General features: G+C 32.0%; 1 protein-coding gene and 2 long non-coding RNA genes across 3 annotated transcripts; 2 read left to right on the top strand and 1 right to left on the bottom strand.

Moving 5' to 3' along the window:
- Window positions 1–581: 581 nt before the first annotated feature.
- On the top strand, window positions 582–985 carry LOC143195906 (uncharacterized). The gene is made up of 3 exons (XR_013005611.1): window positions 582–695; window positions 759–863; window positions 955–985. It is a non-coding gene; the product is annotated as an uncharacterized LOC143195906 (long non-coding RNA).
- Window positions 986–3812: 2827 nt separating this feature from the next.
- LOC143195007 (uncharacterized) lies at window positions 3813–4800 on the top strand. The gene is made up of 3 exons (XR_013005436.1): window positions 3813–3958; window positions 4013–4336; window positions 4403–4800. It is a non-coding gene; the product is annotated as an uncharacterized LOC143195007 (long non-coding RNA).
- A 2523-nt stretch (window positions 4801–7323) lies between these two features.
- Window positions 7324–16459, bottom strand: LOC143195734 (uncharacterized). The gene is made up of 9 exons (XM_076403168.1): window positions 16369–16459; window positions 16178–16324; window positions 14677–14808; window positions 13244–13370; window positions 12414–12571; window positions 12140–12346; window positions 11313–11463; window positions 7799–7953; window positions 7324–7688 (listed from the first exon to the last, which is right to left on the bottom strand). The coding sequence occupies exons 1-9, from the start codon at window positions 16457–16459 to the stop codon at window positions 7564–7566; spliced, it is 1293 nt and encodes a 430-aa protein (XP_076259283.1). The 3' UTR covers window positions 7324–7563.
- Window positions 16460–16976: the final 517 nt, after the last annotated feature.

Here is a 16976-nt window from a genome sequence, read left to right as displayed (position 1 = left end):
ATAGAATTCAAATCGCTTCTTATTATAATTCTGAATGAAAATGCCAAAGCCAGACAGAACAGATTGCGTCTCTAACCATTTACTTCGAACAGGAACAATATAATGTAGGCCCTTTCTTGTCAGTAAAATTCGTTTGAGAGCTAAACATTCTTACTGTTAAATAGTAACTTGCAACGGTTTTTATTGAAAGTATTTTAGCGGGTTGCATCTGCACTGAATATTAGTATGGGCACGGTCACTGAAATTTCATAAAAAATGTAAAATATAATCTTGGATTCACCGAAAAGAAACGGTCCTCATACGAATCAAGGTCAGCCTGATGTTAGCTCTATCAGAGATCAAATATATGAAATTTATATAAACCATAGAGAGTATCCATAGAGAACTTAGGCTAAAAGATATGGTCTTTTAGGCATTTAGAACATCCTTTCATACACTGTTAGGTAATATAGGATTTACGTGGTGTAAAGATAACACCAAAGAAGTCTAATGGTACTTCCATATAATCCTCTTAAAAGCATATAACAAAAACAAGGAAGACTTATTATTTCAATTTCTATATAAATGTTAGTTGAGACATGGTTATTTCAGAATGGTACATTTGGTCACTCGTGGTAAGAAGATAATCAAAAGTGTTAAGACAATAATAGTTGATGGAAAAACGAAAAACGAACGTTGTAGTAACAATTGATTAGGTATTATTAGTGACAACGTTTATTAAAAATTAATTGCAGATATATTGTTTTTGTTCTTCTTAGAACTGTTGAGTTGGAATGGTGGAAACACCTTTGGTTTGGAAGAACTCAATCACATTGAAGAAGAACTAAACGCTGACAAGGTGATGAGAGTGGAAATAATTAAAGGTGAGTATATAATTAATATACGATAACTGTAGGAAGTTGTTTTGTAAAGTGGAAACGATTTATGTGCACAGAAATATATATAATTGTTTAGAATTATACAAGAGCATTAAGGAGAATTCAGATTCGTCCATCGATCGATGGACGAACCTGATTAATGTTACCAAGAACAGTCAGGGACTAACAGAAGAAATAAAAATTACAGAAAATGACTTCACAAAGAAACACATCATCGAAGGAAGCATGAACTAAACGTTAAATGGTCAATATGCTCGGTAATGAAAGTAAAATGCATTACTTGGATACATAATTGTTAATTGGGCGGATTAGGCTTCCAGAGGATACACTACATAAAGAACATGTTTAGAACTTTACCTCATGGATAATATGGAACAGTTCAATGTAAATATAATAAAACTACTCTAACCTATTAACTATTGTGGCTGTATAATTAGTTGTAGTTTAAATTATTAGATAATATATGCATTAGATGTACCATAAGATTAAAATAAATTATATTGGAGAACATTTTGTTTCATTAATTTATTTAGACTTGAATTTCCGACGTTTTGACTGCTATTTTGGACAGACCATATACTAACAGGTCAAATGAAAAGTCCTCGGCCTACCATAGTAAAACACATCTTTTTTGGCAATTTTTTTTTATTTAACATAATTCCCTTCAAGGGTGATACAGTGATTATAGCGACCCTCCAACTTCTCGATACCATTTTTGTAGTACGATTTGTCCTTTCCTTCAACATAGGACACAGTTTCGGTGATCACATCTTCATTCGACGAAAATTTCTTCCTAGCGAGCATTCTTTTGAGATCTGAGAACAGGAAATAGTCGATGGGGGCCAGATGTGTAGAATACGATAGACGAGGAAGCAATTCGAAGCCCAATTCATGGATTTTTGCTATCGTTTTCACTGACTTGTGACACGGTGCATTGTCTTGGTGAAGCAGCACTTTCTTTTTCTTCAAATGCGGCCGTTGTTTGATTGTCCTTCCATTTTCAAGGTAGTCAATGAAAATTATTCCGTGCGCATACCGAAATACAGACGTCATAACCTTGACAGCCGACTGTTGCTTTTACCCACGCTTTGGAGCGGGTTCATTGTGTGAAGTTCATTCGGATGACTGTCGATTGGACTTCGGAGTGAAATGATGGAGCCATGTTTCATCCATTGTCACATGTCGACGCAAAAACTGCTCCGAATCATCAACTCGTCGTTGTTTTTGGTTAAAAGTGAGCTCGCGCGGCAATCACCTTGCACAGAGCTTTCCCATACCCAAATATTCGTGAATGATATGATGTACACGTTCAGTTGATATCTTTAGTGTCTGCTATTTTATTCAATTTCAATTTACGCCAATTTTTTTATCGGTAACGACCTCTTTTGGGCGTCCACTGCTTTCACCGTATTCGATGCTCATTTCACCACCTCTAAATTTAGCATCCCAATCCTTGATGGTTGATTTTCCTTGGGCAATGTCCGGAAAACCGCCATCAAGCCAAGTTTTTGCTTCTATTGGATTTTTTTCCTTCAAAATGCAATATTTTATAAACACGCGAAAGTCCTTTTTATCCATTTTTTTCACAATAACAAAAGTTGCTTCACTGAAAATAGCATAATTCACAAACTAAGGATCCGACAGCTGTCAAATTTATACACGCATCGTTTGAGCGTTAGGGTTAACTAAAAACATATGGATTTAATTCTAGTAGCGCCATCTACTAGAATAATATCCATATGTTTTTCAGTTAACCTGTTATAACCACAAATATAAGGTTCACAAAGTAATTATGACTGAGTTTGTATTATATTATTATGTAATAACTGATCAAATTGTTATCTTGATAAATTATACACGTCTGAAACAAAACCATTAATTACCGCGGGCTTATAACGGCATATCAGAGCCGTACAATAACGGAAACTAGAAATGGAACAAACAGTACCTAGACTAACGAGACTCCGTATCGCGACTGATCCTCATCAGCCCGCCTTGCGCCATCGTTCCTTCGCCCTTCCCGAACCAGGACGATGCAAAGCAAACAAGGAATTAGAGAGAAAATAGTCGAAAATCCCCCAAAACTGTGCCGGCCCGATAAACGAGGCTCAGAGGGTCTTAACGGGACTCCGTTATTTCGGTTTGATGTGCAACTTGTAGAACGAGTCAGACGGTCAGAGCGAGCTCACTACGGAGAAAACGCCCTAGGATTTTCCTTAATTTGCCACCCTCTCATCGTCTTCTCCTTTTGTCACATTATCCCTTCTCGCAGAAGATATGAATTTGAAGTTTAATAAGATGATAATTAGAAATTTAATTAACATTACCTTTCTCAAGGCTTCCGTTATTTTATGTATACAGCGATTGTTGCTTAGATATATATTATTTAAATAAGCACGGTTATAGTCTATTCAAGGTTTTTTTAGTAATGCGTCATGGATACTAGTGACGTTGAAACATTGCAATGTTGCCGCATCAACTCTGAGTTGGCTTTGACGTACAACAAAATTCTAATCTAAATAAAATAATAAAACGAAAATGTTATCAAATATAATTTATTTTAACATTATAGTATATCTGAAAACTACTGTTAATTATACAACCACAGTAATTTATAGGTAAGAGTTAAAGCCTTTTAACACTATTGCATTATTGCCGCCGTCCGTTTGTTAGACGTACTCAAAATTATTCAAAATATTAGTTATTATAACTACATATTAAAAACCGACAGACGTTATATTAGCGATTTGATTATTTTGATAAAATTTAAATCTCTCTCTAAAAAAACAATAGATAGTCAGGGTCACAAATTGATCGCGGCTTTAATAAAATATTTCGAAAAGGAACGAGATAATGGAGACCCCTTTTGCCTATAATTTCCGTTAGAGAGCTAATTATTGATCATATTAAATAATATGAGTCCCTACAATTTTATTGAAATTATTTTTAGCTGGTTACTGCCGTTGCTAAATATTACCGTCTACATACAATGTGGCTGACGAATCATGACCATCTTGATATTGGCTCTATAACGGTATCACGGTATATTCGAGACCAAATATACCAAATGTATTGGAACAGTTAGTACACGAACTATTTTATCGATATAAACATAATTAATAAAATTATTTTAGAGAAATTTGTCTGTGTGGAAAGTATGCATAAAAGAGTTAAGGACATGCAGCTTTTTGAGGGATGTAAGACATCCTTTCATACACTCTTACAGGGCATAGGGTTTAAATGGTGTAAAGATAATCCTCCGAGAGGTTTAACGGCACTTCCAGTTATTGCCTTAAAGAGAATTCAATTTTTAAAAGCATAAAATAAGACCAATGAAGGTAAACTATCTGAATTTGTGTATCTTGACGAAACCTGAATATTTCAAAATAGTTCATTGTGGTACTCTTGGCAAGACAGTAACAACAAAGTGTAAAGACAACAAAAATTGATGAAAAGAGGTAAAAGTTACAATAGCATTCGATTAGGTTTCGTTGGTTATTATATTTATTAATAATTAATTGCAGATATATTGATGGTTGAGAAGGATATTCTATCAAAAACTGTTTGGATATGTGGAAGGAAGCATTATCATCCATAACACCTTCGGTTTGGATGAACTAGATAAGACATACAGAGGAAGTAATTGGTAAATGTTTATGGTAATGGTCACGACTTTGTGTTATGTTTATTTGTTTTATTTATTGGTAAACTAGTCTAGAATATATGTTATACTGTAGGTCTAGTACTGCACTGTGATCTGACGGATTTGCATCTCTTTTGAATGATGTTACGAATGAGATATCTAAAAATAGACATCAAGATAATGTCTACCTAATTTTACTCTTATTGTCTCTTTGTATGTCCGTTCGACCGGTAACATCTTCTTTTCATCAAATTAAATAGGTTGTAAATTAAAACAAAATATTTGTTTTGTTTTCTAAAGCCTTCTACATTTTATAACTCATCGAAATATAATCTAAAATATACTAAAAAAAGCTGGCTTGGTTGGTGTAGTGGTAAAGGCGACAAGACGGTCCTCCTACTGTTGCTATAGTCGCCGGTCGGGTTCGAAACCCGCTAGGACATGGTCGCAAATTCATGTTTGTGATTGTCCTTAGGTAAGAGTGCAAAATCGGTTATGGAAAATGATCTCAGTGACGCCCGTAACCAGGCTGGATAAGACCGGATGTCTTCTGGGACCATTTCTAAGATGGTCACTTCCAGTCAGTAGGCTTAATGCCGAGGACCGTGGTTCGGAGACCACGTTAAACAGTAGATCCAGTCCAGATAAACCCTGGTCGTTAAAAAGGAGACCTTAAAATGTTAAAGAAAATACCAAAATATTATTTAAATAAATACAATAATTTATAACATATTTTTTCCACAGCATTGTTTATTTTGAAGTAAACTTTAAACTAAACATTTACCCCACTGGATAACACAAGTCAAAAAACAATGCGGTAGCATTTTAAAAAATGCAGCTGTCTACAAAACGGTAAAACAAATAGGCCCTTGGAGGATATACCCACGAAATATTCTCGATATTTTTTTCGCTATACGCACATAAAAGCGAATTTATTTCGAATGTTGATTCGGTCCCATTAAAGTTGTATATTTCACGGCAGGCCCTATAAAAATTATATATTGCCCGGTGAAAATTGGGATAAAATTTTGATGGGATAAAATTAAAGTCAACAAAAATAATACGATTCAGAGCAGTAGCTGCTGTTATAGACAGTTTGAAGCTTTATTATTTATCAACATATATATTTACATACTATGAATGACTTGTGTTTTCCCAACAGCATCAGAATCTTTGAAATTTATTAAGAACTAGTGATCGCCCTGTGATCGAAATTCAGACACAATCTATTAACTTAATACCATAATAATATCATAACAGAATAAAGGTAATTGAAAATGATATGTTACTAAAACTGTTTTCAAAGTACTTTCAATATGAGATCAGAAATATATTTGATATTAACATTATAAGTAATGATAAATTTAAATTACAACATCACTGGCCATTTAACAAAGTAAAATTATTTTCAGAACTGTAAAAACTTCAGAGCATCAAACGTAAGTATACATAATGTATACATTCTTTGATTGTATTTTATAAACATAAAAATATAATAATAAATGAAGTAACACATGTTTGTATATTAAAACAGACATTGGCATATATAAAAAAGAATAACGAACACAATTAGGTAATTTATTTTTTACAATTTAAAAATGTACTCTAAAGGAATTCATTTACAAAGACTAAATGAACTACAGATTTTTTAAAACTTAGATCTATAAAGTAAATAATGAAAATAATTGATATGAAATTCAAACAACAAAATGCCATATAGTCACATATCTTATAACATTAATTGTCAGACACCATAATATTTATCAATGTTTTAAAATATTTACAAATTTACAGTTAATAATTCATAATTTCTTCTATTTGTCTATTTTGTTTAATTTGCTTTCTATAACTCTCGTTTATATACTGCTTTCTACTTTATCCTATATCCTATAGGGGACTTATACCTAACAACTCACCAGCAAATGAGGAATTAAAATTTTAAGAAGCTATTTTATAATTGTTAATTCCTGATGAACAAAGTAACCTTGTTTATTACCTGAAATATTCGATTAATGCTTTGTTACGAATGTTAAATGTATAAAAATAACAACGTATTGTTCTTATTTCTAAAATTAATATATATTTAACGTATTTTTTTTCACTCAATAATCTCTTTCTATAAGTCTGTCGTAAAAACTAAAATCAGTTAGATAGAACAGAACAAGATTAGTGACATATTTTGTTGTTTTTAATTCATTAGATCAGTACTCTTTTACCTTGTCTGTTCACTGAAACTCACAAAATTCAATTCCACTTTACATATCTGAAAATATTTTCTTAAATAACCATTTCGACGAGATCAGGACGTTCAAAGCTTTAAGATTGATCACTTACATTTAACACGGTTACATTTAAACTCAAAATTCAAGCATCGATTGATCAAAGCCTTAATTAAAATTTAACCTGATTTTAATAAAAAAGTACCTTCACCTGTTTGTCACATTTTTATCTGTAGGTTTCTGTATATAAACTAAAACTTAGTAATAGGTTTTTAAAGATGTGTTTAAAAAATTAACAAGACTTTTAAGAAGTATCCTACCCATATGTATATTAATATAATATTTTAAATTTAAGACTATTTTTCTGTTCAGTCATGAATTATTAAACATTATATATCATATTGATGTCATCAACATATTAGAAAAAACTAATTAATTTATTTATCAGACCAGTTTATCTTTAAACAATGATTTACAATAATTCCTAAAATAATTACATGCTTTCTATACTATTTTTATTTGTGTTGTTTATTACCCTATTCATATACAAATAAAGGTTAAATTTGATACTAACACACTGCCATATCGGGATAACTTATATTTTAAAAATAGGTGTACAAAATAATTAATAGCAATAAAATTAAAACGAAAAGGCGAATGCGCTGCTACAGGAACATCGATATTATAACACTCATTACTCCACCAGATTTCGACACAGACTATATTTATATTAGAGTAAATACATATAATTAAATACTGTCACACAATTTGAAGGATAAAAGCATCAGCAATATGTGTTTTATAATTAACTCATAATCATTTTTTATATAATTTTGGAACATGTTTGCAATTCGTACTTTAGTACGAATCCTTGGTTGCCTGTTGGTAATCTATTAGCAATTGCATCAATGGCCTTGAAATACAAAAGAAACGGACCTGGTGCGAAACCTAGAACAAGCAAAATTATTTAAGCTCTTAACTCATTCTGCATATTATTCTTCTACATATCTAGGGAATATGTAGTAAGACATCACCATTAATTTTCTTAATAAACTTACTGTAAAATTTAGTAGTAGTCGTACCAGTACAAAGACCGAGCACGGCATCACCGCCAACGGAACTACTAGTCGCTTGGTATAAATCAGGCGTATACAGAAGATGTAAACAGGTATTATCGGTATTTTTATAAAGATTTAAATACTGAACTGAAAACCTAAAAACAAAAAAAAGTTGAACTATTATTTTAAAATTGTCTGATAAAAAACATTGAATTGTCTAGATAATATATGCATCGATTTTCTATAATTTGAATTCATGAACCTACATGGATAAATGACTGAATACCCAGATCATTCAATCAATAAACATTTGTTCTTCTGATTACAGCTTCTTTCGATCTATGACGGATGGTAACAACATTTCCTAATGTAGGAAGAATGTTTTTTAATACATCTTTAACTATATACACTTCCACGTTGCAGTGATTTAGTAAAGATCTATTTGATTTAAAGGTCATCGTGCAATTATTCGTTGGTTACACGGCATTAGTACGTACTAGTCAGTCTATTACAACCTCATACTTACACCTCATAAGGGCAAATAGGTTTTATCATTGAGTGATAAAAGATCTTTAATCTCTTTTATCTTTATTCAAGTACAGTTCTAACAAGAAGAGTTGTTTAATTCTGTGTCTAATCTGCTTAGTTTTTTGTCTAGAGTAATCATTCTTTAATCTACTATATATATATAGAATCAAGTATTATTCTGTATTTTCCCTTTTCTAGTCCACTTATTGATCTTTTTCTACTTGTAAGCGATCTATAACTCTCGGCAAAGATATGGCTTTTGACATAATGACTGTGTCGTCTGCAAACGATTAAAGTATAGTTTCTTGTTGTTATTGGGATATCGGCAATGTAGATAAGATATAGTAGTGGCCTCAAAATACCACCATTGAATATTCAGAATACCCCTTCATGCAAAACTCGAAGTGATATTCCAGATACTCATGACTCTAAATGCTTATGAGACTTCTAGGAATTTAGTACAGCGATGTTTATATACTTCTAACAGTTTTTTATTAACTGCTGATAGTGGAGTACTCATTTCGAGATACAAACTGCAAATATAATATATTTTTACTAACTCAGCTAATTTCGACATCGCATTATGTAAGATCTATCATTCTTCCAAAGGGTAATTCATATCTTGCCAAAATATACTTCCTTTCTTTCATAACGAACGTCCATTTTTATATAAAACAAGCATAGAAACGTATCTGTAACATGAAACCCGAATGCTTTTCAAGATAGGATAATGCTGGTTTATATTTGAAGTTTGTTTCGTTGAAAGATATTAACAGGACTGCCATACCTGGCACTCGTTGATATATATTAATATAACTTATCAAACCTCCATCATAAAAAGAGATCATATTATATTAAAAATGTTTCTCATATTTGCTCTGCGACAGTTTAATATATTTACCTCTCAAAACAGAAAGAGACACAGAAATAGCAGCAAAAAATATAACAAAATCTATACAAGGTGTCGCATGATACTCAAAACCTAATAGCGCGACATATCAAAAGTTTAATTATATTTTATCTATAATTAGACAAAATATTACGGAAGAGACAAAACTGCGAAAGATCTGGCAACAACTCAGAACAGAAGAAAACAGGGGAAAATTCAACAAGGCCACAAAAGGCTTGAAAGAGCTAATTAACAAGGAACAAAATCAAGGAATTGAAAACTATTTAGAAGATTTAACGCCAACTTATGCAACGGAATATTAAACACCCATACACCCATTAAAATTGACAACAATACCTGGGCTAGGAATGATAAAGATAAAGCGGAAGTTTTCTCTTAACATTTACAGAGAGTAATTAATCCGTAACCGTCTGAAATATCCGCAACAGAAGCAAAAAACATAGTTGACTTTTGTAACAGTCCGTTCAAATGGATCTGCCACATGAGAAATTTACTGTTAAGTATAACAAACAATACATAAAGAAATCAATTCTAAAAAAGCTCCTGGTTTTGACCTAAACCTGACCTAAAATAGCTGTCAGGAAAGGGCATCAAATTAATAACATTCATATTTAATGCTATGCTGATACTAAATTAATTTCCTAACACTTGGAAAATGGCTCGAATCATTACGATCCTTCAACCTGGGAAAAAATCAGAAGACTTCTCCTCTTATCGTCCTATAAATCTGTTACCTGTAATATCTAAACTATTCAAAAATTATACATTAAGAGATTCAATTCAATTTAATCGCAGAGGAGATAAATATTATTCCAGACCATCAATATGGCTACCATAATAAACATGGAACTATAGAACAAATACATAGATTAGTTAACCAAATAACAAAAATTTAAACAATAAAAAATATTTCTCCACTGCATTTATCGATATTTATCAGGCCTTCGACAAGGTGTGGCTTACTGGACTGCATGTTAAATTGAGAAAAGGTTTGCCCCATACTCACTTTCAACTGCTGAAATCGTACCTCATAGATAGACATTTTATTGTCAAACAGGGTGACGAATACACTGACCTACTCCCAATATATTCGGGTGTTCCGCAGGATAGTGTCCTTGGCCCATTGTTATATCTTATGTATACAGCTCACCAGCGACCTCAAGAAATACTACTGTTGCAACATATGATGACGATACAGCTGTTTTATCATCACACGAGGATCAAATATCAGCCACAAGAAACCTCCAACTTTATCTTAACAAAGTCGAATTGTGGTTGAAAACGTGGCGTATCAAAGCAAATGAGACAAAATCTACCCATGTGACATTCACTCTTTGTAGAAGAACATGTCCCTCAGTAAAATTGAATAATCACGAACTTCCGCAAGCAGACAACGTTAAATATATAGGAATGCATTTGAATTGACGTTTGACATGGAAAAAACATATAGTGACAAAACGCAAACAGCTTGGAGTTAAACTAAACCAAACGTGCTGGCTGATCTAAATTATCATTATATAACAAGGTTTTGCCATATAAGTCAATACTTAGGCCCATTTGGACCTATGGTATTGAACTATGGGGTACTACTAGCAAATCTAACATAGATATCCTCCAGAGGTTCCAGAATAAAGTGTTGGGAGTCATCGTCGATGCCCCATATTACGTGTCCAATAAATTGATTCAGCGCTATATCCCCATAGAACCCATAACGAGTGTGATTCGTAGTTTTAGTGCGAAGTACTCTGAAAGACTATTAGTGCATCCCAATTCTCTCGCCAAACAATTAAATGTGCGCGTTGACAGTGAAGTGCGTAGGCTCAAACGCAAACTGCTCTACGAACTGATTAATAGACACATAGAATAATATTCAATAATCTCTAGAATAACCTAGAACAGTTTTTAGGATAAGTTACGATAGTATCTAGAATATTATTTAAATTATAATTTGTACAGTAGATCACTTACTGAAATGATCTTCTACATGACAGGATAGTTATATGATACTTATGGCCCACGGGCAGATTGTTGACGTTCTAGGAGATTAATAAAAAGATAAAAACTATGAATACTTACATTATTCCACATATGTAATGGGGCCTTTTAAATCCTATCACATAATTCTCCGAGTATGGATAACTGAAGAGTTTTGTTGATCCCTCCTCATACGCAAACGATTTTATCACTCCTGAGGTCTGGGTATAGTACTGAAGTACACCTTGGGGAGCTGAAATAAATAAAAAGAAACTTTTATAGGATTTTTTCATTTCAACTATATTTCATATGAAATACTTTGAACACAGGTCTCTAAAGAAGATATTCATAATTAAAATTTGTTAAAATTAAGCAACAGAAACCAATCTACAAATCAGAACAATAAATAAACAAAAATATGTTAATCCAATTATAATTAACAACAAATTGCATTAGTCTGCGAACTTATTACGTAGACTAAAGTCATGTCATTAATCCCTTATGGCAGCTCAGATGATTTACCAGCTCTTAGTTGTTCTACTTGCAGAACTCAAACATCAACAATTATAGATGAAGGAAGTTATTCTTGTTGTTCTAGAATCATAGCCTACCATAGGGATTAACAACTGCCTCAATAACAATAATTGTTAGTCCATAAACTACATTTAGTGATGAGCCAATGATGGACGAAGTACGAAAGCAAGTATGGTAAAATTTTGTTAAATTTTTTGCTTTACATGTCCGTATTTGCCTAGAAGGTGTGACAAATAACCGTATTCCTCTGTATTTCATCAATTTGGGGGGCGTAACGGGCATCTTCAGAAAGAGAACATAGAAAATGATCTGAAAATCTTCTTGAGATTGACTGACGATGATGAGTACATTATGGCTTATGATATTATTTAGTAAATTAAAACATATTTGCTTACCTAACAAACCGAAGTCGTTTGCTAATTCATGATCGCTGACCAATTTACCAATTTCAAAGACATGTTTCTTCCTAGGACATTCCAGCTGCGTGTACTTAATATGCCACAATGGTGTTACCAGATCTGTAGAAGCCAACCTGCTTGCCAAATTTATATCCAATAATACTGCATCAACATTGTCGTCAGATTGATTAACATGAACATACACTGAAAAAAACAGTTTATTAATTCCATCAATAACAATGTGCTTGAATCAATTAAACGATAATCTTACCATGTTGTTGAGTATTATTCCCACACAGAACTGGTATACCGTAATAATCTGGGCTGATTCGCAATTCGTCAGTTGCACAAGAATATACCTTCTTGGTTTCGTCGTTTGGAATGGCGATTGAAGATGTCGGCGACAGAATAAATTTCTCAAAATCTAATCTAAAATAAATATGTTAATATATTTTTAATTTAGTTAGCAGTCAGTTTAGATACTAAGTTTGTTGGAAAGTGGTTTGAGTATATAATATAATATTATGTTCAATGACAATACTTTAGCTCAATTGAATTGTAATAGTGCAGTCCATGGAAATTCCATATGCTTATTTTCGTCATATTTTTCTTTTTATCAAAAAATGAATGCGGAATTTAACGCCACTGCAAGGACGTGTTGTTAAGCCTGTCAAATTAGTATTATTTGTTATAGTCGTGTTAAGTAGTACATATTTCATCACGATAAATAGGTACCGAATTAAACATCAACCATAAAATAGTTTTAGAGCAATTTTAAAGCATAACATTACGGCACCAAAAGATTGAAAATTTAATTCGCTAAAACCGCTGAAAAGAAATGTTGAAGCAAATAATTACTTGTATTGATTGACTTCGAAGATTTGATACGTGAAATAAAAACTGTATTTGAATCATATATTACAAAAAAAGTAACATTAACACATTAAAAAACTTAAAAAAAATTTGTACCAATACATTTGTCGTTCTTTCTAAAATGTATTGTAATTGAAAATACCCTGTTTTGCTAACAAATTTTAAATAAAACTAATTTTTATCCAACACCGCATAGAAAAAATATGACTATCATTAAATATTGCTTACCTTATTTGACATACATTCTTATTTCGCAATTTAATTGTATATCTACATTTTGTTGTCGTGGGATTGATATTTTCTGATCTAAAATATCCTTCCTTTTTGTCTGTTATTTTATTACATGTATTTTCATCTAAAATATTAGCGTTGCTGTATTATAAACCCTATGTGCATTAAATTTCAATAAGTAATAGGTTAATTGAATAGTCCCCAGCCTGACACATAGATGGCGTTACGAAAATTAAATCCATATGTTTTTTAATTAGCACTAACCATCAAAAGATGCGTGTATAAATTTGACAATTGTCGGATCATTAATTTGTGAATTATAGCATTTTGAGTGAAGCAACTTTTGTTATTGTGAAAAAAATGGATAAAAAGGAATTTCGCGTGTTGATAAAATATTAATTTTTGAAAGGAAAATATACAGTTGGAGCAAAAACTTGGCTTGCTGAGACGAGTTTCTGGACACCGTCCCGGAAAAATCAACCATCAAGGATTGGTATGCTAAGTTTAGACGTGGTGAAATGAAAACCGAAGACGATGAACGCAGTGGACGCACAAAAGAGGTTGTTACCGACGAATACATTTAAAAAATCCACCAAATGATTTTGAATGACCGTAAATTGAAATTGAATGAATTTGCAGATACTCTAAAGATATCAGCTGAACGTGTACATCTTATCATTCAGGAACATTTGGGTATGAGAAAGCTCTCTGCAAAGTGGATGCTGACTGCTCGAGCTCACTTTTGACCAAAAACAACGACGAGTTGATGATTCGGAGCAGTGTTTGAAGATGATTAAGCGCAATAAACCAGAGTTTTTGTATTGATATGTGACAACGGATGAAACATGGCTCCATCATTTCACTCCGAATTTGAATCGACAGTCATCCGAATGGACTGTATAGGATGAACCCGCTCCAAAGCGTGGAAATACACAACAATCAGCTGGCAAGGTTATGGCGTGTGTATTTTGGGAAGCACATGGAATAATTTTTATTGACAACCTTGAAAAACGAAAGGCCATCAACTGTTACATAACGTTATTGGACAGTTTAAAGGACGTAATCACCGAAAAACGGCCGCATTTGAAGAAAAAGAAAGTACTGTTTCACCCAGACAATACACCGTGTCACAAATCAATGAAAACTATTGCAAGAATCCATGAATTGGGCTTTAAATTGCTTCCTCATCAAACGTATTCTCTAGATCTGGCCCCCAGCTGCTATTTCCTGTTCTCAGATCTCAAAGGAATGCTCGCTGTGAATAAAGGATAAATCGTACTACAAAAATAGTATCGAAAAGTTGGACGGTCGCTATTATCAGTTTATCGCCGTTGAAGGGAATTATGTTGAATAAAAAAAACTAATTTTGTCAAAAAATGTGTTTTACTACGGTAGGGCGGGGACTTTTCAATTGAACTGTTAGTACTTACAACTACAGCAAGTAAATATAATTCCACAGCGCCCTTTAGGTACTCCTCCACTGAGGCGACATTTTAAATCCTCAGTACAAACTCCTTGACGTGTATCATCAATTTTACATTCGGAATATTGTTTGTGTTTTACTAAAAAGTATATAAAAATTATATTTTATCACTATCAAAAGTATAAACAAGATAAAATGTTTAAATAATACTATTAATAATATCAGTATTGTTATAATTGGTATTGGTTGGAACCCACTACAAATCCAATAAATGCTGTAAGGACGTGATGGGTTTTTTCATTATGGACTTTTGAAAAATTATTATAAGATAATAAAATGATTACAAATGATGATAAATCACCACCACCAAAATTGAGGAAAAAACTCAGACACGTACTTTGTAATGCTTTGGACTGAAAGAACAACCATGAAGTACCTTTCTTAATTTAAAATCTGTATACTGTTATAGATTGTGCAACATAATATTATAGTAATATAGTACGAACAAATCACAAGAATGAACCAGGTTAAATATTATTGATGCCAAAAACAATCCCTATAGATAATTTTTAACATTTATAATCATTCTCAATATGTTGTTTTGGAGTACTTTTCTCTAACGTACTTTTTTTAAATCTTAGTTGGTTTGAGGAAGTGAGACTATATTAAGAATAATATAATAGGAAAAACTAAACGAACCAAAACTGTTTCATACACAAGATATTTCTGCCGAAATTCGTTAAATTTTTTTGTTTATTTCTATCAACAACACAACTAGCAACTCAAAAAAAAAAAACATAAAAAAAGATAGAAAGGTCTGAGGAGCAGAGCGAGCGTTGCTATGTATTCTTATTTTTATTATTATAATTACAGCAATGTAAGAAACTTGTAATAAAGTTGTATAAAGTTAATAAATAGAGTTGTTTTAACCAAGACGCTCTTGTAACATTGTTTACCTTTATCTTATATATGTGTGTATATATATATATATATATATATATATATATATATATATATATATATATATATATATATATATATATATATATAATTATCAACAAGATTATTCACTGCCAGTAGGTACTCTTATGGATACATATAAATAGTGATCTAAATAGTGATAGTGATCTAATGAGCCAATGATTAACTATGTTCATATCGCAAAAAATTATTCAGTATTATTTCAGTAATTCTAATATGTTCTATATTATTCTATATATTAAACAAAATCTTTCTTTGTAGGCCAGAACTAACTAGCCAAAATCTTGTTAGAAATCTTTGCATATGTTTTCTATTAAAGGTTTCTAACCTAACCTATATCCTGCAGCCAATTATAGCAAGATAAAAATATATTATGGAGGGACTTTTTGGAGATCAGCTCAACAAATTGAAGATGACTAAAGGAACGAAGAACACAGCTTAAAGTTTCTCATTATAAATTATAGAACAACATTTTTTCGATTAATTTATATTTAATATACCAAAAATAATACCAATAATCAACTTACATGGTGTATGCCACAATAATGACAATGGATCATCGACATCTGTTAAGTCAAAGAAACCTGCTTCACTCAATCCAATTCCAAGACAAAACAGTAATATTTTTATCATTTCAAATTTTCTTACTTGAGTAGTCGGTTGTAGCATTAACACTGTTGAAAAAACAGAGTAATTTAGAGGCTTTATGCTTTCTTACCAAGGGCTGGGTTATATTTGTATAACTGGAAAGACGGCGATATCAAAGATATCTCATAAACTAGGATGACCGACGATGAGTTACATGACATGGGATAACGGTTTTTAATGGTTGTGTCAATATGTTTTAATTTCCGTGTACAAGACAAGACAACAACATAGAAAATCATTTAAATATACATATTTGATATTATAATAGTATTGAATATATTATCTATAATTTGTTATTGATTTTTTTTAGAAATACCGTACGAAGCATTGGTCTTATATTTCAGCGTAATGGTTGGAGAAAAAGTTTTTTTAATGTTTTTTTTTAATGAATTTATTCATATAAAACATTAATCAATAATATATGTACGGTCAAGATCATCTGCTATTTTTCTGCGAGAAGCCCAGCCAAGCTTGCTCTAAGCCAAGCTTCTTTTAAAATCAGCTTTATATCATTAAGATCTAATAATTTTATTGAGACCAAATCAAACGTCAGTTAAACGAGACAAGGACGAGCATACATGAAAAATCCCTTAGTGTTTACCGAGTGACTAAATATGTGTATCATCTAGCGTCATCATGATGAAAGGCCTTTCTTGTTGATCAATTCTAGCCATTTTT

The sequence above is a fragment of the Rhynchophorus ferrugineus genome, unplaced genomic scaffold, assembly GCF_030347505.1.
Source record: "Rhynchophorus ferrugineus isolate W39M unplaced genomic scaffold, kcgeb_rfMv2 rfM4, whole genome shotgun sequence".
Taxonomy (NCBI): Eukaryota; Metazoa; Arthropoda; class Insecta; order Coleoptera; family Curculionidae; genus Rhynchophorus; species Rhynchophorus ferrugineus.
Note: the sequence above shows the minus strand (reverse complement) of the source record. Positions and strands in the feature narration are given on the sequence as shown.